Below are 25,966 nucleotides of genomic sequence, written 5' to 3' on the forward strand. Positions count from 1 at the left end.
TTTGGTTGTAACATGACAAAATGTGGAATATTTCAAGGGGTATGAATACTTTTTCAAGGTCTGTAATATTGGATATATGTTATGAACTGTTCTATATTGTCAACAATGCCTAGAATACTGGACACTATGACACTTATGGATACTAAATTGAACCATGGCAAGTTAGTGGTCACAGTCAATAGTAAATGTATTTCTCTCTTCCCAAATGTAGACCGCAATAATCATTTGTGAAGTGGTTTATGTGCCCTAGCACAGGGGTCATCAACCCCCGGGCCGGGGCCCACTGTCGGGCCGTAGCCTGTTTGCAGACGGGCCGTGAACTCTGTACTGTGACGAGTAGAGCGAGCAGAGAGATGACATCTCTCACCGCATCACTGTTGTTGCAGGCCCCCTCTATACTGAGGCAAGCGAGCAGAGAGAGGAGATCATCTCTCACCGCTCGGCCCCCACATCAGCGCTGTCCCGTGCTCACAGCGGGGCCTCTATACTGAGGCAAGCGAGCAGAGAGAGGAGATCATCTCTGACCGCTCGCCTGCCTCGCCGCTCTTCCACGCTCACAGCGGGGCTGCTATAATGCTGGAGGTGAGGCTGGGGGAGCAGAGAGGAGATCATCTCTCACTGCCCACCCACATCACTGCTGCTCTGCAGACACAGCGTGGCAGAACACAGATACACTGCTGGAGGTGGGGCAGAGGAGCAGAGATGAGATAATCTCTCACTACCCCCCCCCCCCCCCCATTACCGCTGTTCTCCCTTACTACCCACTACTCCAGGCTTGCCTCTGAACTAATGCACACACCTGTGCTGCCACTACTGCAGTGACACCACTGCCACCACTGGCAAGTGACAAAGCACATCTGGTGGCAGGTAACATGGCAAATGACAAGCTGCATTTGATGGCAGGTGATGTGGCAAGTAACAATCCAAATCTTGTGGCAGGTGACGTGGCAAGGGACAAAATGCATCTGGTGGCAGGTGACGTGGCAAGGGACAAGTTGCATATGAAGGCAGGCGGCTTGGCAAGGGACAAGCTGCATCTGGTGGTAGGTGATATGGCAAGGGACAAATTGCATCTGGTGACAAGCTGCATCTGAAGGCAGGCGACGTGGAAAGTGACAATCTGCATCTGGTGACAGGCAACGTGGAAAGTGACACATTCTGCATTATGGTGAGCTGAACCATTTCATTATATATTACAATGTAATAGAAATAATGCACTTCAATCATCCTGACATAATATAAATGATGGTGCTGGGATGATTGAAGAGCCAACGCCAGCCATTGCCCTGATAAATTGTCCGCGAAAAGCCACATACACCCCCAGGCCTTGGCACAATTTTCTTCAACAGCGCCAGTCCCCGGTGCCAAAATGGTTGGGGAACACTGCCATAGCAGACTAATAATGATGGTGTTAATGACAACTAATAATGTAAACTATTGTCAGATTTATACAAGGTATGCTGGACAAGTTTTCGTTACACCCATCAAATTCCCCATTCTGATGTCCATGCATACAGGGATTGAGAATTAGGAAAGCTAGAAATAAGATAATAAGCATTTTAATTTTAGTCACCAAGTTAACATGCAGAATAGCAGCACTCATAAAACTTTCAAGGTACACACTCATTCATTTAAGTTCCATTTTTGTATCATTGCTTACATTGAAAACGTAAACCAACCATGCAATTTTACTGGTAAATATCGCTATATATCAGTACGTGCTTAAGAAAACAGACAATAAATTCATCTGGTACATAACTTTACCTTTATTTTATCGTAAACTTCAATAAACTTATCAAAGCCTAATTCTTGCTCTAGTTTAAATCTCATTTCCTCCAGATGACCAAAGACGCTGTCACCATCATCACATTCACTTTCAAAATCCACACTGCTGTTATCTGCAAAGATAAAGAAGAAAGCGTTACAGCTTTAACCAGGAATCTTGAATAGTTAAAGTTGAAGCAAAGAAAAACTCAGTTGTATGTTAATGAAGAAAAGCTGAACCTGTCCTTAAGCAGAGTATACATGTATAGTTTTTTTTCTTCTTCTTTCAACCAGCAGGTTGAATTAAAAAAGAAAAAGACTCAGATCCCTGCATCAATAAAGACTATGTGTGATTCCGGGACCCCCCCACTGCACTATTGTCTTCTGAGAGGGGGGCACTATCCTTACCCCCAAATTGTCTGCAAGCATTGATCGAATGCTGGTTTTCCAGCAAGACCGTTCGACAGAAGTCAGTTGTTAGAATGGTCTCTGTTGAGCAGTCAGCAGTACACATGGATCGATAGTTGGCCAGTTCCTGCTCAACCAGACAATTTTCGGTCCGTATATACCCTGCTGTAGCCTGTCTATTGAGACAGACTCACCCTGAACTTGTCAGAAAAGCTTGCAGTCAGCCATGATAACTTCCCTTAAAAAAAAAACATCTAAAAAAGGTAATAAAGATATATCCATTAACACTTTACAAGACATCTCAGTTTGATATTTAGAATACATCTGAATAATACACCTACTCTGGGAGAAAACTCCCAAAATGAAAATGCAAATAAGGCTCTTACTATGAGTTATTCCTTGATAATACTTATAAGTGTAAGGGCCGGTTCACACAGCGGGCGATGCGAGGCGACACGACTCGCCTCGCTCCCGCAAGTCGCCCCCGTTCTGTACAATGGAACCGTTCTGAGAGGAGCGACTCGAGTCGCTCCGACTCAGAAAAAAGGTTCCTGTACTACTTCTGGGCGACTTCGGGGGCGACTTGCATTGACTTCTATACAGAAGTCCTCTGCAAGTCGCCGCTGAGGTCGCGGCGAGGCAAGTCGGAGACGCCTCGCCGCGCCTGCAGTGTGAACCGGCCCTTACTGCTCTCACAAACACCTTCTGCATAAAGAAAAACAAATTGTTGTTTCATCTGAAGTTTTTTTTTCAGGGTGCATTGTAAAGAAGTAAATCATGCTTTTACATGCTAAACATTATTTGGTAGTTTCTTTCTTGAGGCAAAAAATGGAGTAGTGCCACTCAGCTGTTGGAATTAAACATATCGTGCCGGTGGCATCCCGTGACCTCCAGATGTATAGGTAAAATCACGTGCACACACACGCGTCACGCAATTACAGCGTGACGCCGAGGGAGCCACGTTGATGCCACCATAGGCGGTGAGGTCCACTTTGGCGGGGCTGTGATGGAAGGGGGAGGCGATTACACCTGCAATGATCCAATCAATATTGATTGGAGGGTATATAAAAAGTCATTCCCCTCCAGTGGATCTTGAGCTGATCCCTGGGAGGACCATTAATGCCCATACTAAGGGTGGAACACAAAAGAGTAAGTGCGGCTTCATATACACTGGCTAGTTGGATATCCCACTGATTATTGCTCACACTTTTGTACAGTTGTTTTTCATACAGACTGATCTTTTAATACGTAACTTTGACCTCAGCCCATGAGTGCATATATCTTTGCTGGGTTTGGCGTTTTGTACATCTCCAACACTCTAAGGTAATAACAAACTTTCTTTCATTTCACTAGCCTGACTCACACAACACTGATGCTGTCATTCTCCGTTTTGTTTTGCATCGCTTGCTTATCCTTTCAGCATGTTATTTTTTTTTTTTGTTTCTTTTCATAATTATTTTTTTATTTTCTCATTGTTCATTGTTCACTGCACTAATTGATTGTAATAATACGACTCCCTGACTCCAAGGGTTGATTATTCAACCCATGAGCTCAATAAGCCATCAGAAATTGCTTCAACATTAATATACAATGATCACCTAATTGGATATTACTGAAACAGATACTTATTGGGATCAATGAGATTAAAGCAGGCCCACTAGCCATTTTGAAGCTACACCGAACACTTGTATAGGAATGATTTCTGATTATCCACTTTGACTTACCACATTATAAATTGCAGGTGCTCATTCCCCCCCACCCCCTCCCCGCCTAGGGCCCAAATACGTGGCTCCTTGCAAGGGAAGGGGGGGCCCCCCTGGAGAGGACATTGAGGTGGCATGTGACTGTCAAGGATCCCTTGAATGCAATCGCCTTTAAATCTCTGGTTATGCAAGGTTCATTTTTTGAGGTGTAAATATATAATCTTGAATAGGAATAACACATGATTTTTTTACAGACTAATGCATATGAGGGAGGCATTTCTTTGCCTCTATTATATGTTGCGAACAATGTTAAATGAAAATAGTAAATAACTCTTGATGTATTTTCTAGAACAGTAATATAAACCCCCTGAAGAAAACCACGAATGTAGGAGTCGAAATGCATTTGGGTATTTCTGTGCATCCCATGATGTAATGTAACTTGCAACTTGTAACTGTTCCCATGCTGTACCAAGTCACCATCAATTTTGTTAACCTTGATTTTAGGTCATTACACAGAGCTCATATTTTAAACTCTTTGTAACATTTGAATTTTTCTACGAAATAAACCAACTTTTTACAAAATATATCATTTGTGTATTTTTCTGCTTAACTGCTTGCTGACCAGCCGCCGTCATACTGCGGAAGGTTGGCACGTTCCCACATACCGTTGTAGACATACGTCGGCTCCTTTTACACAGGATAGCAGGCGTGCGCGCTGCACTGCGGGGGTGCCGATGCTCGTGGCTGACCTTTGTGATTACTGCTGGGCATGAGAGGCAGAACAGGGATGTGTGTGTGGGTAAACACACAAATGCCTGTTTTGTGAGGAAGCCGATTTTGTATTTGGAGGGGGGTATGATGGAATGGAGACACAAACATTCAGTGGATTTTTTCCCAAATTTGGCTTCAAAATACATCTGACCTACTCCTTTTCTTTCTTTTGAAAAAGTGTTTCTCTTTTGAATGGTTATACTTACAAATCAGGCCATATACATTTATAGCAAACAAAACCGTATAACCCAGTACCAATTTTGCACTATCCCAAACACGTATATAAATGAGACCTGTAGAATTTACCTGATTGCCACTCTTCATTGATTATGCTTCCACTGCTCGGCTGATTCTCCTCATCTTCTGCTTCAGCCTCCTGTGCTGCCTCATTTTCCTCCTCCTCATCCTCCATCTTACTGGGTAGCAGTCCATCTCCAGCCTCTTCAGCGCCACAGTCCCCTTCTTGGGAATCTTCTTTTAATAACTGCTCCATTGATGCCTGCAGCTCCTGTAAGTCTCTTTCTGTGTCCCCAAACATACTATAAAGCAAATCAAAACATAAGTAGCTGGACCCATTAATTTAAAAGTCATGCCATAATGGGTGTTGTACCTAATTTTTAAAGTCCATTTTGGACTTTATTCTGTAGAAGTGCAGGATGTTCCCAATTTACAGTATTTTCTGACTAACTCTGCTGCAGCATAAATTCCAGAAAAGCCACCACTTTCCCTGTTTCCATGCTGTAGTCTATGTGGGGTGTGGGTGATTGGTTCAAAAAGTTATCACGTTTTTTTTAACTGAGTGTATGAAACTAGATAAAAAGTCTTGGCCAAATGGCTATTATGGAGCAGCTCACAGGTTATGTACCCGCTTGCTGTGGTACTGTATATCATATAATTAAAAGAATGCAGATGTGATAGTGTATACTACAATATTAGGTATTCGTTTTGGATAGATTGGCGAAGAGTTAAAAGTTTTTTAGTTTTTTTCCTGTAACCCATTAGGAAGACACCAGGACAAGAAAACAGGAGGCATTGTTGCTGGGACAGGAAGGCACAAATGGCAATTCAAAATATTGTCAGAAATGTCACATTATCTCCATTCTACCTAAAGTATGTTTTTGTAATTGTCAGTCTCTCCATAACTACATACTAGAGCTCAGAAATTAAAACATACGAGAAGTTAACAAGGTACTGTGTTACATGTTCATGTTCCAAGGACACAGTTTTCATCCATTCTGGGATAAATTACAGAAACAAATTTTCCTTACGTGTCTTCGGAATCTGAATGGTCTGCATCCTGTGCTGGTTCATCCTCAATTTCTTCTATCTCCAATTGCTCAACCCCCTGCAGATCAGCCACACTCGGTACATCCACCAAAGTCTTGAACAGTTTAGAAAGATCGGGCAATGAGCAAGTCCTCAGCATCTGCAAATTAAATTAGCATATTTCAGCCTGTACTTTGCATTAAGGACCATAAAAAGCTGCAAAAGCCTGCATTCCAAGCTCATGGACAAAATAAAAAATAACCAATACCACACTTGCCCGTTGGCACATTAGGGTGAAAGATGAGTATGCAAGACCGAAAAAACCTAAAGCGGTTGTAAACCTCAGACATACAATATGAGCAAAGCACCTCCTTCTATACCATGTACTTGTCTCAATCCAAAGCAAGGAGTGTGATTACTCTCTGTGGTCTTGTTCCTGTGTTTTCTGCCCGAGTCACATCTGACAGCTTTTCCTGATTCCAAGAGTGAGGGGTAGTGTGTGCCCTCTCCAATCAGGGCTCAGAGCTCTCCTCACCAAGTTCTGCAGTGTAGAGGGTACAGATCTCCACCCCCTGCTTTTCAGAGCTAAAAGATGCTGTGTAAAATGTGTGTTTTAGAAGGCTGTAGAGAAGAAACTGATACAGATAAACAGGTACAACTTATTAGGGAGGATTTGTTTTATCTCTGTGTATCATCTGATGCTGTGTACTTCACTAGGTATTGTGAGGGTTATTACCCACTTTAAGAGAAAAATCATGGTTTTATTGGATCCAATCTAAGCTTTCTGCCAAATATACCTCTGACCTTCTGAGTAGTTAAAATATGAGCAAAGCCCTAAAGAACTACGAATAGGCTGACTGGCCTGGGAGCCTGGCACCCTTAATTCCCTTCCCCCATCTGAGAGGGGCAAAGCAGATCTGCTAAACCTTCTTTCACCAACCCCATCACTTCTATTACCTCCTCTTCCTGTGATTCTTTTTTCCCCCTCTTTATTTCTCCCACTTATCTACCAATACACTTCCCTCTGACCCCCAAGGGGGAACTTTCGGTGACGTCACGTCCAGTCCTTCCAAACTGGCATTTTATGCTTTGAAACAAGAGTTCACTTGTCAGTGTTCAATTTGTAATATTTTAAATAAACAGGATTACGCAATGGATTTCTCTTCATTATTCTTCTTACATGCCAATGCAACCCAGATTGTTTCTGCTGGATGCACGGAGAACTACTGGGGATCCATTACAGGATTCTGAGGATTGCCTTATACTGACAGGCGCAATACATATTGAGAGTTGGTGAGTGAGGGCACATGAGGAGGGGAGCACGGATAGCATTTTTGAAGATTTGGTTTTGCACTGTGAAGACAGCACCATGAATGCTATTTATGAACTAATTATTTAAACTTTTTTCTAGTTCTTAGTTTAAGGAGGTTTAAGATTTGAAGTTTCAAATTAAGTGTTTCATTACCCTTATATATGGAATCACATTTTACAGACAGTACAGGTTTGACACATAGCACATTTAAAAAGGGACACTGTACCTTATACCCAAGCAGCAGTCCACTTACTACCCAACTAGATAGTAATCCCACACTACAGTGTGACTCCCAATATAACACTTTCCTCTCCACACAGAGATATACCTATAGATAAATCTTAATATGTAAGAAGAAATTCTGAAAATAAAAGGTTAATGAGACATAGTTGTTCTAAATTTGTGATCACATATTTTACACAATTTCATTTAAAGTTTGCAGATATACTATAGGACAGTGATGGCGACCCTTGGCACCCCAGATGTTTTGGAACTACATTTCCCATGATACTCATGCACCCTGCAGTGTAGTTGAGCATCATGACAAATGTATTTCCAAAACATCTGGAGCGCCGAAGTTGGCCATCACTGCTATAGGGGATATTTACTAAAACTGGTGCACACAGAATCTGGTGCAGTTGTGCATGGTAACCAATCAGCTTTCGGATTTTATTGTCAAAGCTTAAGCGAACAAGCTGAAGTTAGAAGCCAATTGGTTACTTATGCACAATTGAACCAGATTCTGTGTGCGCTAGTTTTAGTAAATCCCCCCCTATAAGTTTTCTTTTTATGTGCATATTTGGACTTAGTCTGCCACATTAGGAATAATTATTCTTCCTCATTTCATTGTTGTATTTGACAACATATTGTTAAAGCTGTGTGAAAAATAAAAAATAGAAAACATAGAAAAAAAAAAAGTTTTGATGTGCCCAGGCTTTATAACAGTCATGCAGATGAGTTCATTCTAATAAATGTAATCAATGCTGCAAAGTAGGGATGAGCTCAGGCATGTTCACATGCTCCACGTGCAGAGCCCACGAGGAAGTCGGCATAGCGCCGCACTGCGCTAATCACAGGCAGTGAGACATTGCCCGATCTCTGCAGCCGTGCATTGCCCACGAGGAAGTCGGCGTAGCGCCACACTGTGCTAATCACAGGCAGTGAGACATTGTGCAATCTCTGCAGCCGCGCATCAGGGCAATGTCTTTCTGGCAGGCTCTACACGTTGAGTATGCAAACACGCCTGAGCTCATCCTTACCTCAAAGTAATGCTGATGTTTTGGGGGGGGGGGATAAATTAAAAAAAAAAAAAAAGACAAATTAGTTAGGACTGAGAGATGCCACGTCAACAAGGCGATCTTCATCTAATGAACTGGGCACACCAGTGAACTGCTGCCATTGACTCTCCAATGCAGCTGTAGAAGGGTTCTACACAGGTTAAAACATTTTCAGTTTTTGTCATCAGCTGTTGTCAGTTGCAATGCCATACTGGAAATTGCTTTTTAAGTAATATTTATCATTTCTGACAAATTGATTAGTTCTTTGCTGAATCTCTACTGGCTTGTCTGTTACCAGCGATATGCTTGGGTCAGCCACATGGCATGCACTCGTCAGGCATTGTATCGCAAGCATTACATATGAATAACAGGTTGATAAAATGTCGAACCTGTAACAGGCTAGTGTAATGGATCTTTCTTCAATAAAGCTGAACAAACCTACACACAAGTGTAAGAGATTACCCTACTTTCATCTTGAAAAGCAAAAAGTCTCTGTAGTGTAGATTGATGCTTTACAGCACGATTGTTTATAAAGCACAGCAAGAGGAAACACTCTTCCAGGAGAAAAGACGAAATTTCATCATATAAAGCGGCTTTCCGTAATGTTAAAGACAGACATTAGGAGAATATGGAAGTAATTAGAAGACAATTGTCTAGGATGATTTTCATGGTTAGGTTAAAAGAAAGTCTTGCTATTTAGGCATTTATAAAGCTGTGAAATCTCACACTTGTTTTCTCACACTTAATCCTGCCCGAGTATAAAAGCACTTCCAGACATCGACTTTGATAAAATGCAGTCTGAAACGAACTTCACATCTCTTGGGCAAAAACTGCCTTTCCAACAAAACCTAAGAATGTAAAACCCTGAAATAACATTTTTCATTCCATCTACTCTCCTATGACCTGGTTTAAGCTGAAGGATAATATTCCTTTTATGGATTTCTTTTATTTAGTAAAGTAGGTTAAATGCCAAGTCCACCCTTAACTGATATATCAGAATGTGGCAGAGATGTGCTTGAACAGGAATGCTGCACATGAAATGTATTGTATTCATCAAGACATTCTTTACCACCTTTCCATTTTAAACTTTTTTTTTTTTTTTTTTTTTTTTTATATATTTCAGTAATTATGTATTGTGTACTTGTCTTTAGCAAGTTTGCTGCCAGAGCTGTTTTTCCTTTTTTTACACGCGTTTATAAAAATCATTTTAGGCCAGATTACTTAGAACCTATAAAACATTATATTTTTTCTGAAAGTAGAGACCCCGCCCCCTTTTTTTTTTTTTATTAGAGCAAAACTTTATGAAGCACAAAATTATAGTAGAGGAAACACTTAAGTTACATTTAAGCTACTTTCACACTGAGGCACTTTGCAGGCACTATAGTGTTAAAAAAAAAAAGCGCCTGCAAGTAGCATCTTTGAGGCGCTTTAAGAGCGGTGTATACACCGCTCCTAAAGCGTTCCCGCCCATTGAAATCAATAGACAGCGCCGCTGAAGCTACTAACCCTTTTTTCGGCTGCTAGCAGGGGTTAAAAGCGCCCCACTAGCGGCCGAAAAGAGCAGCTAAAAAGACGGTAAAGTGCCGCTAAAAATAACGCCGCTTTACCGCCGATGCCCCAGTGCCTCAGTGTGAAAGTGCCCACAGGGAAAACAATTGTAAGGTATTACTAATTTTATATGAAAAATATAAAAAGATGAGGTCGCACCGAGTAAAGAGATACTCAACACATCAAGCCTTAAAATTGCACGCACCCAAAATGGCGACAAAAATTTTGATAACCTAAATTTGCCCTAGATGACCCTTTAAAAGGTGTAGAGGTCATGACTTTAAAGATAACTAATAATTTTTGGCTGTAGAATTATTTCTCTTACTTCAGAGTGTGCAGCAATATGTAAAACTTAGTGCAATCAACATTTTTGTATATAGAAGCTCCTAACCTACTTTACATTCATATGTGCAGGTTAAAAAACTTTTTGGGGGGCTTTAAGTTCTTGGGTACAACTATTTTATTTATTTTTTTAAAAAAATTTCACACGGAGGGCCAAACGTTCAGTTCACGCCTGTAATTGATGTTTGGTAGCCTCCCTCCCTTCTATCAGACGGCATCTGCCATGGGGTTCCCAGGCCTGCATATGGGGGCAAGAAGCCCAGGAAACAATGGGGGGGGGGGTGCAAAAGCGATCGGCAGCTGTACATTGCTTCCATCTGACAGTTGGCTTGCTGCTAAGAATATGTGGCAGTGAAAATGGTTAAAAAGGTAATCAGAGACTTGTAGGGACGGTTTTCAATTCATTTATGGTTTGTCAGATTAGCCCACAAGCACACACTGGTGATTGCCCATTAACGCTGCACATTTACCAGGCTTCAAGCAAATAATCTGGTTAGAAAAACTGTTCAGATTCTAAATAATGCACTTGGGGAAAAAGAATCATATGATAGAGTACACTATTGAGTATGCAGTGTTGGCCAGAACTACATAGGAAAAAGAACCAGGAGTGCGAATATAAATGATTACAAAAGTATGAGTAAACAGTATGACCTGGCAGTAGGGAAAGTGCATAGAAGTCTAGGGTATATCACTAAAGTGATCACCAGCAGGAAGAAGTAGGTGCCGATTCCACAATATAGATCTTTCATTAGACCTCATTTAGAATACTATGTCCAGTTCTGGAGACCTCACTTATAATAAGATACTGATTAGATGAATGAATGAATTCAGAGATGGGCAATGAAAATGGTGAAAGATCTCAGGGATAAAACATATTGGGAGAAAATGCAAGAACTTGAATGGCAATGGAAGAATGGAAAGGGGAGACAAAGAAACCTTATGCATTAAGGTGAAAAAACTTCTGTCACTGACCGCCCCCCCCCCCAGATCCCCCCCCCCCCCAGGTTTACTGACCCAAGCCCTGTGTTTCCTTAGATGGAGACGCACTCTTCCCTTCTGCCCATTGTCTTGGTTCTTGATTGGATAGGTTGATAGCAGCGCAGCCATTGACTCCCGCTGCAGTCAATCAAATCCTTTGCGTCCATCTATGGACACAAATGATAGGTCTCGGGAGTGCCCCGCAACGTAACCCCCCGGCAGAGCGCTTCTCCTAGGGGGTTATATGATGCAGGGAGGAGCTACCAGTGCCGCAGGGGGACCCCAGAATTTGAGGGTCGGGGCCACTCTGTGCAAAACGAGCTGCACAGTGGAGGCAAGTATGACATGCTTGTTATTTAAACAAAATTAAAAAAAAATTACTATGGCCGAAGCTCTTCGTACTCTTGATGCTTCTCATGTGGATCACAGAAGTGCTCTCCTGTTACCCAGAAACAGCGAACAGTGGTCTCCTGTTGGACGGGGAGCTGTACACATGTTCCTACAGTCAGCTGGTTCCTGTCAAACCAACCGTTTTTTGCCAATTTTTGGCCCATGTGTACCCAGCCTTAGCCATTGTGCCCTTTGTTGGAAGGATGGGCATGATCAAATATCTCCTTCTACTTAGGACATGTCCCAGCATGGCAATGTTGTGAAGCTTGTACTGTGCAATTCTGGAAGGACAGATCAGCAAGGCTCCCTGGTTTAATTCCTACAAAGAAAAGCACACCACCCAAGTTGCACAAGAGCATTTTTCCTATACATAGTGTATTGGGAATCAAAAAGGCAGCATTGTTTTGCTGGGAAATAAAAGTGTGTTTGAGAATGAAACAGAGGGCTGAGATAGGCAAAGTCCTGTAGTCCACCAGAGAAGAACCCAGGCAGGACTGACAACACTAATTTGGATTTTAATACAGCAGCTGTACTGTGCTGACAGTTTAAACAAGACTCTAGGAGCTACTTGTACTTCCAATGCAGATATGTGCCTCGTGTTTTTTTTTTTTTTTTTTTGAACAGACATACACTTTAAGTTTCTTTATTTTATATCACAAGACAGGTAAAGCGTTTGCTTGTGAACAGGAAGAGCAGACGAGGGAATCCCAACAATGCAAAAGTACCAGAGATTAGCACTTATTGGATATAAACCCTGATAGTTTTATATAAAACCATATGTCAACACACTCATTAAAATCGGTCTGAAAGAGCTCCTTTAGATTTCATGAGAAGCACAGCATAAATCTGGCTTTTTCGTTCTCTCATACTTGTCAGCTAGATCTGGATTTCTTCTCATTTTATGGAAAAAATAACATTTAAATCATACATATGTTTATCTCTGATTACTTCTGGAGGTCATAAATGCCATCATGACTGGTGCATGGTTCACTTTTCCACAGAGCTCAATTATTCAGATAGGAAGAACATAAGCAAACAGATGTAATGCAGAGAAGATATTTCATACAAAAAAGTAACACTAGTATAGAAAAATATAGAATACGTATGTGCTGGGTCTGTCTTGGCATCTTAAAAGAACAGTGCTGTGGTTGGTTTATCTTTTTCGCCAGTATATAGTACAACAGCCATAAAGAAGAAAGTTTGGTAAATCCCCATTGCACAAAGCAATTGTTCCCATTAGGCAGTAGAATTTAAATAAAATAATAATTTTTCTGTCACTGCTGGCTGGAGTGGAGGGGGGTTAGAGCCAGCACTGCGACCCACCCCTTCTCTATTCTGTAGTGCATTGTCTCCTCATCTATTTAGTTTACACTACAGCCTGCTATTCAGGGAAGAGAGTGGAAACGGTCAGCTTGTGTTTTAAATGATTGCATCTGGAGAGAAGGGCTTTCACAAAAACATAATCTTGACAATAGCATACAGCAGCTGCTATAGTTTTCTTAGACGACATAGCATAGCACCCGGCTTGTGTTGTCAGATTGCGTTTTTGCGAAAGAAAGCCCTTTTCTCCAGAAGTAATCATTCAAACCACAAGCTGACAGTTACCACTCTCTCTGAATAGCAGGCTTCAGCTCCAGACTCTAAGCTAACCAGCAGAGATTAGGAGCCAGCAGATGCAGTTTGGTCTGGCTGCTAAAAGTGGAACATTAGGTAAGAAATGAAAATTGTATATCATTACCCTCTGGGAGTAACCTACCTTCGGGGACCTCCTATCCCCCCACCCCCCTCTTCCTACTTGCTTTCTTTCCCCTCCCTGTTGTAAACCCCTTCACCTCCTTTTTTTCATATTCCCTTTTTAATCCAGGTAAACCCTACTATAGTTTGTTGACATACCATATTATTATGCTGATATTAGGCCACAAATCAGCGGTAGATTAACCATAATGTTCCACTATTGGAAAAAATATACTAGCGATTCTCCATAAATGCATGTACGTGTATATATATATATATATATATATTTTTTTTTTGTTTAGATAGAGAACTATTCATTTGCTGCAGTGATCCGTCTTAATTTAATGCTTAACTTAATTATATGATGCCACATGCGACTAGAGATATACTTTCCTATAATAAAATTATCAAGGTTATGATGTAAAAATTTTCTCTTTACATTCAATGTTTTCTGATAATCTTTAATAAAATACAAAAAAAATTTAAATAAAATGAAAATTGTCAAACAGGCAAGATTTTTATTGCAGAAGAAACATGCTTTGCCTTTTTTGCATTAAAGTTACCTACCTGCTTGTCCTCCTCAGTGAGAAGTTCGGCAACTTCAAAGTCGACTGCACTTCTGAGAATGCACAGGAGTGACGTCATATTGGCCTGGCCAATACCTGGAAGCTGGCCATACAAAGATGTCAGAAGCTGGCGAGGAGCTCCAAGATGCCATATTACTAAAGCCTAAGTGAGTGTCGTTCTGCTTTAAGAGGAGGGATGGGGGGGGATGTGCAGGCTCCTTCTGCACTGCATGTCCTGCCTATCTCAGTTGAACTATGTTGTAAAATAGCTAGGAGGGTGGGCAAAGCTAGACCTTCAACACCACAGCTCAGCAACCTCTGCAACGATTTCGCCCTGGGCAAGTGCTGTGTGCACAGGATACTCGAGGGGAGGCAGTTTTAAAAGCATACAGTATTATTCTTTGGTTAAGTCAGCTCATTTAATTGAATGGTCCAAAAATCATGCATTGAGAATTTGCAGATGTTGTGCTGCAATTCAAGTGCCTTTTTCCACCATCTGTGTCCCATAGCCAAACAGGAAGTAAGAGGATGTTCCTGCAAATTAAGGCAATTCCTTGGGGACTCCCAGGTCACCAGAACGAGTTTCCCCATTGGAATGCTTCCCCTCTATTGCTTTTATGGGAAGAACCCAAAATATAGGATATTCTTTTACGTTAAATAATGGTAAACAGGACAAATGGGGAGGGTGGATCTCCCTAAAAGGGGCACAGACAACAGTACAAACTGACAGGTGTTCTAATCCATCTCCACACTATCAAAACTAGAAAAAGGGTTTTGCCTTTAATTATACTTTAATGTCCACACGGACATCCGATTACACAAATATTTTCAAAGGACCACGATCCTGACTTTAATCAGATTTTAACAATATGTACAGAAAACAATTATGTGATCAATGTATGTATTTTCAAATTTCTTACTTTAAAGATAATTGATTAGTATATGCATGCACAAATGGACCAAAAGCAATGACAATGGACTATTGAAAGACTTATTTTAGTATAGAGCGCTATGTAAGCTCCCAGTATATTTGGTTTCTGTTTTCAACAGATCTTGGAGCACTTGTACACCCCTAAATTATCGTTACTGTATGTAACTCCGGAAACATTACAACATGGCTAGGATCTGAAAGGCCACTCATTTTACTTTGAGTTGTACATATATAAAAAAAAAAAAATCCTTGATCCTTTCCAATAAGAGAATAAAGCTTTCTTGACACTTTTCTTTTCAGGGTACCGCAGCTGCAGATTGCAGTGAATGTAGATCAGGAGTGTGAACACTTTATAGCTGAAAGATTAGGGCAGTGATGGCGAAACCTGGCACCCCAGATGTTTTGGAACTACATTTCCCATGATGCTCATGCACTTTGCAATGTATCTGAGCATCATGGGAAATGTAGTTCAAAAACATCTGTGGTGCCAGGGTTCGCCATCACTGGATTAGGGTGTGCATAATTATAAATTATTATTATTCAGGTTTTATATAGCGCCAACAGTTTGCACAGCGCTTTACAACATGAGATACAAATACAGGGAGACACTGACGAATAGGGTAAAGAATCTCGGACCTGTGAAATCACTGATCGCGGGAAAAAGTTTATGAAAATTTTGTCCTTTTTATGAGTTTCCACTCTTACATTTCCTATCCGATTAAGTTACCCATTACACCATTCTACAGCTCCAAAAAAATCAAGGCAGTCTGTGATCGACCCAATCTTTTGATAATCATGCAGCATACTGAGAGAAATCTGCTACAGTCCAAAATCTGTTCAGCTATCCAAAGGTCAGTTTGATAGTTTAGTCCAACAATAACAATACATCTCATTCTGTGACCACTTATCCCTCATGTGACCTAGATGAGCTTAGCAGTTTTAACATTCATATCCTTCAGATTTAAAAACTGTCAGAAGATAAAGCTGCCAAACTCAAATCTACGTATGAAAGTGCAAGTCTGTTTTTTAAAGCAGTTCTAAAGGCTCAATGTTTGTTTTTGTTTTTTTCCAATAAAGTGATTGTAAATGATCACCTTGTAAAACAACCCATTCAGTTTAAAATTTAAATGAAAGGCAAACATTTGTGTATAGTGTATTTTTTTTTTTTTTTTTTCAAATATAGTTTTATTGATTTCACTCACATGGGGTAAAGCCCCGAAAACAAACAGTAATAACGAAAATAATGAAGGTCGCAGCCTCCCAAACATGCCTGACATTCAGAAATATTGCAGTGAATAACTTTCCAGCTTGTCGTGTAGAGTTGACCAGCCATGTATATAGTATCACCTTAGGCACAACTGGTAGAGAAGTCAGTGCCCCCCCACGTCTATCCAGTATTCCGTGGTCCTAATCTAGCAGCCCAAAATAAAGTCACTGCCAGCAGGCTTGGAGTTGCGGCTAAAACAAAGAATGAAAGTGTATATAAGGTAGAATTAGAACAGAAGAGAGGGGGGGGGGGGGGGGAGTATGGGGCGGGGGGGGGGGGGAGAATGGGGTAGGGGGGGGGGTCGGTATTCCTTGTCCGGCCCTCTATGTGCTGACATGCGGTAATTCAGTTTCCGAAGAGGGCTTTGCCCTCATCTGAGTACACAAACGCATTCCAAAGAGACCAAGTCTTACGATAGGTCTCTTGCCTGTCTTGAGCTGTTAGTATCAGGTCTTCCATTTTGTTGATATCCTCCACCTTTCGCAGCCACATTGCCGCAGTCGGGCGGTTTGTTGCTTCCAGAGTAGAGGGATACAGGACTTGGCCGCATCTGTTAGGTGGCGTAGTATCGATCGTTTGTATTTCCCAGGGGGTAAGGTCGAAACATGTAGCAGGAAGAATGCCGGGTCATTTGGGATTTGCCACTCTGTGAATTTTTGAGAAATGGTTCGGACTGCTGTCCAGAACTCCAGCAGCTTGGGGCAGGACCAGAAGATGTGTAGAATTGTACCCCTATCTTCCCGGCAACGCCAGCAGAGTTCAGACGTGTCAGGGAAGATAAGGTGTAGGCGACTAGGGGTCAAATACCACCTCATGAGGATTTTATAGTTCGTCTCCTGTATTTTTGTGCATAGCGAGGACTTGAGAGAGAACCATATTATATTATTAAGTTGGGGTTGTGTGAAAGTGCGACCTAGATCTACTTCCCATTTCGCAATTCCTGCGATACGTGGTGGCTGAGTCGGTGTATTTAGCAGTGAATACATTTTGGAAAGGACACGCGAAATTGGCTCCGATTCAGAACAGTATTCTTCAAACGCGGTCACCGGTCCGGTATAGTCAGGGGGATTCGGGATAGACCTAAGAAAGTGGTGCAAGCGTGCAGCATTCCAGAAGTCCAGTCGATAGGGACCGATAGGGTCCATAAGGTCCGGAATGGAAGGCCAGTCACCACGAGTTACGAACTGAGAGGCAGTGATAAGGTTGGACTCCCATAAAGTCTGGAATTGCGTGGTTGCAAGCCCCGGCGAGAACCTGGGGTTACCTAGGATCGGGGTCAATGGTGACGTTTTGGTCGTCAGAGAGTGCTGCAGTGCTGCCTTCATGCCCTGGGAGAGAGTGTTACCTATTAGTGGGTGGGTCTTCGTTGCTCGCGGCAGTGCATCTCTGCACCATAAAGCGGTCCTCAAAGGAACAGAGCACTGATGTTGTTCAATTTGTGCCCACAACTTGGTGTCAAAATGGCGACACCAGTCAACCACCCTACTCAGGTGGATTGCATGATAGTACTTTTTGATGTCTGGTAGCGCCAATCCCCCGTAAAGCTTCGGTAAGAAGAGTTGGGATCGTGGTATTCGAGGTTGCTTTTGTGCCCAAACAAAGCGGGTGAATAGTGCCTGCACCTGCTTAAAATATACAGGTGGTATTTTAATCGGCAAGGCCTGGAAGAGGTATAAAAATGTGGGTAGAATGCACATCTTCAGCAAGTTACATCTACCAAACCAGGAGTGAATCCCTTTGTGCCAGGAGTCCAAAAGCAACCTCACCTTCGTTAACAGGGGGGGGAAATTGCGTTCATACAAGTCCGATAGGTCTGGGGGGATGTTAGTCCCTAGGTAAGTCAGGGTGGTAGTCGTCCATTTAAAATGGAAGTTAGCCTGTAGGGCGGGGAGTAAGCGTGGTGGCAGCAGTATTCCCATAGCTTCCGATTTGGAGAAGTTTATCTTCAGGTTAGATAACTTCCCATATCTCTCAAACTCACTAAGTAGATTTGGTAGTGAAATCCCTGGGTTGGTTAGTGTGAAGAGCATGTCGTCGGCATAGGCCGAGATCTTATGCTGCGAACTCCCGACAGTCACCCCTTGTATATCGGGGTTCCGTCTGATAGTGGCCAAGAAGGGTTCTAGGGACAATGCAAACAGGAGAGGAGATAGTGGGCATCCCTGTCGCGTCCCGTTAGTTATCGGGAAGGGATTCGATAGGATCCCGTTGGCTTTCACTTGCGCTGTTGGGTTGGAGTATACTCCAGCTATCCTATTGATCATCCGTTCCCCCAATCCTGCATGTCGAAGTACCGCGAACATAAACGACCAGTTCACACGGTCGAAGGCCTTTTCGGCGTCGGTATTTAACAAGACACATGGGGCACCCGCGGCTCTCACCACATGGATAAGGTTCAGCACTTTCGTGGTACTATCTCGGGCTTCTCTAGAGGGGATGAAACCTACTTGGTCTAGATGTATTAGTTGTTGGAGGTGTTCTGCCAATCTGGTAGCCAAAATCTTAGTATAGATTTTGAGGTCTATATTCAGAAGAGATATCAGCCTGTAGCTTCCACAAGACGCCGGGTCCTTCCCTTCCTTATGTATTAGCGAGATATGGGCGCTTAGGGAGTCCCTAGGAAATCCACCACTAGTTCCTTGTGCATTAAACAACTTAAGCATGGGTTGTCCGAGGATGTCGGACAGTTTTTTATAGTACTGTAGGGTATAGCCGTCAGGTCCTGGGGCTTTCCCCGGCTTCATAGACCCTATGGCTCTGTGAACCTCCGTCAAGGTTATCGGGGATTCTAGAGCCTCTCTGGCTTCTAGTGTGAGTGACGGTAAGTGGGACGACGTAATGTAGGCCGCTATGGCTGCCTGTGGCGGGGAGGTCGTTTGGAGGTTGTATAAATCCGAGTAAAAGTTTCTGAATTCTCGGGTGATGTGCGTGGGCATGCTAACCTTCCGACCACCCGTCGTAACAATGTGGGGGATGTATGTCAGTAGTTTACGTTCTCTAACCAGCCTTGCCAGTAATTTCCCACATTTATCTCCCGCCTCATAGGTCATCTTGCGGCAGGACTGTATGGCCGCCTTAGCTCTATAATGGAGAATGTCCGTAATTTGTTTCCTAGTTACTCGTAGATCGGCGTCAGAAGTCTGTGAGGGCGCGTGTTTGTGTCTGGCCTCAAATACGCGCAGTTTCTCTAAGAGTTGGTCGAGCTGTTTAGTGCGTTCACGCTTAATCCGTGCGCCATGCTTAATGAGAACTCCCCGTACCACTGTCTTGTGGGCCTCCCAGAGAACTCCTGGATCACAGCCCGGGAGGTCGTTTTCCCGGAAATAGTAATGCAATGTCGCGACCACATCTGCAAGTACCTCCGGGGTTTGTAATAAGCTCTCATTGAGGCGCCAGGATCTATGCGTCAGGGAGGGAGCGTCAGATAACTTATAAGTCAGGAATATCGGCGCGTGGTCTGACCACATTCTTTGCCCTATGGAGGAACTCTCCACTGCATGTAGCTGGGAGTGGGGGGATCATGAAGTAGTCAATGCGGGTGTAAACCTTGTGCATGGGCGAGTAAAAAGTGTAATCTCGTTCTCCGGAGTGTTGTAGCCTCCAGACATCGATAAGTTGTGAGTTATGTAGTGTCTTTGCAATTCGCTTAAGTTGGCTCACTGGCACGGAGGTCTTGCCAGTTGAAGTGTCTACAGAGGGCATTAACGTGGCATTAAAGTCTCCTCCTAGCAATAGTTGTCCTGCTTTAAATTCCTGGAGTTTCTCCATAGTTCTCTCCAGAAAAGTGGCTTGAAGTTCGTTAGGGGCATATATGGTCGCCAGGGTCACTTGTGCCGTGCCAATAAGTCCCTTCAAGAAAACATAACGGCCATAGGGATCTATCAAGGAGTCCTGACATTGCCACGGGAGCTTGCTAGAGAGAAGTATGGAGACCCCCTTCGACTTAGCTAATGGGTTGACAGAGTGATACGTCAGCGGGTAATGTCTATTGCGTAGATATGGTAGTGCATTGGGTTTAAAATGTGTCTCCTGTATAAAAGCAACGTCCGTGTGAAACCTTTTTAGGTCCGCCAGCAGAATACGGCGTTTCTCCGGTGTATTAAGGCCCTTCGCATTAAGCGATAGTATGTTGATATGGTGCAACGCCATGGTCGGTCAGATAAGGGGGGGGGGATGGGGGGTGGGGTACACTGGTGGGGAAGAAAAGGGTTGGGAGGAGGAGGGGGGAGGGCGGTATTGGGGGGGGGGCCGGGAGGTAGGAAGGTAGGGTATAGACAGGGGAGGGGTGAGAGGGGGGGTGTTGAACAGAGAGCGGAGGAGAAGAGAGAGAGAGAGTGATCGGAGAAAAAGAGGAGAAAAAGAGGAAGAAAAAGGAGAAGGAAAAGAGAAAAAGAAAAAAGAAAAAAAAGGAGAAGAGAGCAGTTATAAGGGACTGGGCCTACTGCCCTGTGTCTCCTCGTAAAGCAACTATGTGCATATAGTGCCTCGGGGGTTTAACGTACCCCCTAGCAAGACATGCTATCCTATTGGGGGGGGTGAAGCGGACAAGGGTCGGAGTAACTAGCTTTCCGCCCCCGTCCCCCATCTCCACATAATTCCGGTGCAATGTGCACACCTCAAATTACAAAAAAAAAAAAAAAAAACACATAAAAAGTAAATCACTTCGAAAGAACAGAGTAAGCATAAAACAAACAAAGTGCAGTAAACTCAGGTTATTCACTGTCTGACCCATGCAGTGCAGGAGTCAGGGAAGGTATCCAGCTTTTGCATACAGAGCACTAACTGCAGGACAAATCCCCAATCCCCCTCCCCACCTTCATCATCAGCGGTCCGTCACCACGCAGGCAGCTCAGGGGTCCCCCGTCCAGACCAGAGGGACCACGGTGGTGCACAGAGTACCCGAGGGTAGATGCTCAGATAAAGCCCCCGGAGCCCCCCCCCCCCCAAAAAAAAAAGGGGGGAGAGGGGGAGGAAACCCCCAGGCCCCCTGGACCGGATTCCATGAGCCCCAGAAAACCCCCTGTCACTCAGAGTCTGTTGGTTGTGCGGTTCTGGGAAGTGCTGACCTAGCCAGGTAGTAATAAGTCTAGGCATTCCTATCGGATCTCCCGGTGATAGGCACCAATACCATCATGCCTGGGTCTCCACAGCCATAGTCCGTAACTGGGGCCAGTCTCACTTGGTGGAAGCGGTGCGTAGCCTAGGCAAAAGAGGTAGCAGAAGACAGGCACACTGTTTGCAGCCTTCTGTACCAGTGTCCATGGAATGTCATTGCACCAAGCTCAGCCATCCAGCAGGGCTAGTGTGCACTCTCGGTCTCGCAAGCAGGAGCGGCCTGGAAGACCCAGGTGAGGTTACATCGCAGTGGGGGAGCCGCCAGCTCCGGGTCGGTCGAGGCATCAGAAGTGACTTAAAGGACCAGGGACACCATCATGCCATGGTACATCTTCAGTGGGGTCTAGGGGGAGCCTAAGCATCCGCCGGCGCAGAAGGACGGTGCGGGGGGGCATTATGGCCAGACCGCATATAACTGTAAGGCCATCCGGTTAAAAAAAATAAAAATAAATAAATGATGGACCAGTGCCGCAAGGTAGCGTCCCAAATGGACCAGGGAGCCGATCCGTACGAGCCGGTCGTTAGGTGGGGGGAAGCTATCTAGATCTGTGCGGTCGTGGGGTGAGCAAGGGGAGCCAGACAGTTCAAGGCAACGGTGAATGGCGGTAACAGCATCATAGACCCAGTCAAGGTGCGGCATAGTAACGGGGGGGTGAGGGGAGTACGAAACTGTAAGTTACCTTCACAGCTCCCTAGAGTCCTCTTGCGAGGGCGCCCTGGGTCTATGGCGATTGCCTTGCTGCCTGGGCGGCGGATCTCCGCGACGTCCACGTCCCCCATCCGAACCCTGAGCACGGGGCAGAGGTGCCAACCAGTTTGGTAATGTAATGGGCTCCGCATCTAGGAAGGTGAAGAGATCAGGCAGTGATTCCGGGGTGCGGAGGGTGAAGAACCGCTGGTCTCTGCGAAACGTAACGGACAGGGGGTAGCCCCAACGATAAGTGGCTCCTCTACGGCGGGCCAGCTCCAGCAGGGGTTTCAGCAGCGCACGCCTCTGTAGAGTGGCACGAGAGAGATCTGGGAGAATCTTCACCTCTGCACCGTCGAATTCCAGGGCAGGGGCTTCCCAGGACTTTCGCAACACTTCTTCTTTGTGTGTGTAATGATGTAGTCGGCAAACTACATCGCGTGGCCTGGTAGGGTCGGCGGATCTTGGGCCCAGAGCCCTGTGGATCCTATCGAACTCCAGTCGGGCCGGCAGGTCTACCCCCGCTATGCTGCGGAAGATCGCCACGACCGTATCAGTGAGGTCCTCCGGGCCCGTCGCCTCCGGCAGTCCCCGTAGCCGCAGATTGTTCCTGCGGCTACGGTCTTCCATTTCTTCTAGCCGCAATTGTTGTAACATCAGCGCCTCTGCCTGGACATCTCGGGAGTCCTCCAACGCCGTCATGCGCCTCTCCAGAGCTGTCAGGGAAGCCTCACCGCACGTAACTCTACCGGTAAGGTCCTTTACCTCTTCGCGGACGAGTGCCATTTCTTTGCGGTGGGCAGCCTCCACCGTGCCTATAAGGGTTGCGATATCCGCCTTCGTGGGAAGAGCTTGCAGCAACGAGCGGAGCTCTGCATCCACCTGGAGCGTTGGTGTGACTGCTCGTGGAGTATCGGGGATATCCCGGTAAAGGCCCTGGGGGGTGCCGAGGTAAGGATCCGCTATAGAGGTCTCCATACTTAAGCCTGGTGTGGGACAAGCGGCGTGGTCATTCTCCTTGCTGCCACGTGCAGACGCCATGTTGGGTCCCGGGGAGTGTTGCTGTGAGAGCTGGAAAAGCCTTTCAATGTCCCCTGGTTGTGGAGTCTGAGTCGGGGGTCTGGTGTGTCTGTTCTTTCTCTGCGTGGCACGTTTTCTCGAGGTGTACATAATGCGGCTAGACAGGTAAAATCATCAGATCAGGTGAGAGATGGTCGGGAGCTCAAGCAGTGCACGTCTCTAGCTCTCCATGTCCAGGCCACGCCCCTGTATAGTGTATTTTTCCCCTTTTTTATAAGTGATCACATTCCCTCTGTACTCAGCTTCATAAGAGCTGGGGGGATGAAAAGCAACAGCACAATGATCTTCCCAGTGAATGGCTGTGCTGCAGGGGCGTGTCGGGACAAGTCTGATCATTGGAGGAGAGCAGACCGAGATCCCAGCAGAACTAGAAAACTGTGCTCGCCTGCCTAGTGTGGTCAGTTTTTAACAGGAAAGCAGAGGGAATGTCAGAAATACCAGGCATTTCAATCAAAGGAAGCAATACAAAGAGAACAGGATACTTTTTCATACAAGTACATGGTACAGCAGGCACATATCAGGAATTTTAAATGCTGGGGTAATAAACACTTTAAGGCCTCATCCACACTGGACCTTTTTGCAGCTGCTTCTAGAATCGTCGGGCATGTTTTTATCCTGCCTCTAAACTCCCCTACATGTTGGCATATGTGCTCATACACACATAGGCTTTTAGCAGAAAAAAAACCCACTGTCAGTACGTTCATGAGCAACAGAGTTTTGGCAGGAAAAAAAAAAAAAAAGGCTTGACACTGCTAAACAATTCTAAATTCCCCTAAACGCTGCTAAACTGGTGTGAAAAAATTAAACTTGGTTGAGTTTTTAACACCGATTTCCTCCTGTCAGGAGAAACCGTGTTTAACAATAAACTAGTATGCATAAGGCCAATTCTCTGCACTTAGGTCCCTTCACAAGGGTGTCTCTGGTTAACGGCATTAGCTTGCTCAGTGGGCAGGCTGATGACAGATTCGTGTCCACTCCACTATTCAGAGTGAACACGGACACAGACGCACTCTCCTCTATGGGGCAATCGGATGGAAATGGGCCACCTGTCCATTTCAATCCGAACCGCCAGATGGATAGAAACTAGGACCACTAACTGTCTGTTTTTGGTGGACAGGATCTAATCGAATGGCGGCGGGTGTCCACGGACATGTGTCTACTGACTGCCACTGCTCCATAGAGGACCAATGCAGTGTCCGATCAGGTCCACCTAAAAAACTGACAGGCAGACCTGATTGGATAGCCCATGTGAAAAGACGCTAAGGTAAATAACCTTCTGTGCCACAGGAGGCCCTCAGCCCCCTTTACTTACCTTAGTCTGACCTCGATCCAGCACTGTGCCCTAGAGAAGCAGCTCTCTTCTCAAAGAGCAATATGATAGCAGTGGGAGCAACTGGCTCCTGCTGCTGTCAATCAAATCCCGTTATGAGGGAGCTGGGGGCAGGCCTAAGCTGCACTGTGTCTATAAACACAGACAGCATGGCTCAGGATCGAGCCTGAACATGTGCCAGCATAGGAAGCAGCTTCCTATGGTGGCACACACAGTGGAGGAGTCATAAGTGTTGGCAGGGGAGCCCAGAAGGAGGAGGATCGGGGGCTGGTCTGTGCAAAACCATTGCACAGTGCAGTTAAGTATAGTTTTTAATAAATAAAAAAAATAAAGGTTTACAAGCACTTTAACTGCTGAGAAACAGCAAGTGGGACATTTGCAGAAGTATTGACTTCTTACCTTTGGATTATTGGCATCAAACAAACCAGTTGAGAGTCCAATTAATAGTGCTGTCTTGCCTTTGGTTTTAACTGGAGATGCAGATCGGGAACGAGGTGGCAAGGAGTCATCAAATGAAGACTGGGCAGAAACATTAGGGGTAACATTACGAGGGAGAGGAACTCTACTGAATAATGCTTTGGGTGTAGTGGAGTTTCCAATATCATTATCTGCAGGAACACAAAACATAGTGATTACTAAAAATATACAGTACTTTTTTTTTTTTCTTTGGCAGTGAATACCTATTTTGAGTGTCTTGCTGTGCAGGTTGCACAGAGATTAAAGTAAAACATTTTTGATGCTGGAAGCAGTTGTCTCCCAGGGGTACCACTGAGCCAAATCTGCATGTAAATGGGCCATTTATTACTAACCTAAGTGACCTAGAAGAATATTGCTTTAAAGTGAAGTGCATTGTAATAACTAAAAAAGACATGCACAGAGATGGAGCGTTAAAACTGTGCTTACATGGCCATGAAGATAACGGTGCTCCACACCTGCAGTCATGTGCCAACTTCGATAGCCCTTGGCGGACTGCTGAATTTTGTGCATTTCAGAGTAGGGGGTCTACAATGATGCATGCTCTGCCCTTCACAGAAACTGGATCAAGGGTAGCCTAAAGCACAATCAGTGATAAGCTGAAAGCATTGCTTAAGTAGGTGCCCACGTGTACATCTACACTAGAACTATATTTAATTTAAATGATTTTGCTTAGAACAGAACGAGTGTAAAATTCTATATACTTTAAAAAAAAAAAAAAAGACAGACTGACCCGTTCCATGTTCACTTTCAGAGCAGGCTGTATCTTGCTGATCATCTTTTCTAGGAGATTCATGGTCATGCACAGGATATTTTTCTTCCTCACTGAAATATAGATAGATGGGTAAACAGACAAATACTTCTATCTTATAATATCATGATAGCGATATATAAAACACAATAAGATCATATGTATAATATCTATACTACAGCAAAGACTACAGTGGTTTCGACAAAATTATGAAAACAAGTATGGTATGTAGAGTTTCCATATTTTTTTCCATCCCCTGTATTTAGCCATC

The 25,966-nt window shown here is 44.2% G+C and overlaps 1 protein-coding gene across 10 annotated transcripts in view; it reads right to left on the reverse strand.

Annotated features, from left to right (window-relative positions):
• Window positions 1–25,966, reverse strand: part of NEK1 (NIMA related kinase 1) — a 209,798-nt gene that overhangs the window by 30,890 nt on the left and 152,942 nt on the right. For all 10 annotated transcript variants that reach the window (XM_077477191.1, XM_077477190.1, XM_077477187.1 and 7 more), the window contains 5 exons: window positions 25,678–25,769; window positions 24,870–25,078; window positions 5,915–6,072; window positions 4,953–5,185; window positions 1,765–1,898 (listed from right to left, as the gene is read on the reverse strand). In XM_077477191.1, coding sequence (XP_077333317.1) covers window positions 1,765–1,898; window positions 4,953–5,185; window positions 5,915–6,072; window positions 24,870–25,078; window positions 25,678–25,769 — 826 coding nt within the window. The remainder of the gene's footprint in view (window positions 1–1,764; window positions 1,899–4,952; window positions 5,186–5,914; window positions 6,073–24,869; window positions 25,079–25,677; window positions 25,770–25,966) is intronic.

Source organism: Lithobates pipiens, unplaced genomic scaffold (assembly GCF_037356315.1).
Source record: "Lithobates pipiens isolate NorthernLeopardFrog02 unplaced genomic scaffold, aLitPip1_a1.2 Scaffold_13, whole genome shotgun sequence".
NCBI lineage: Eukaryota > Metazoa > Chordata > Amphibia > Anura > Ranidae > Lithobates > Lithobates pipiens.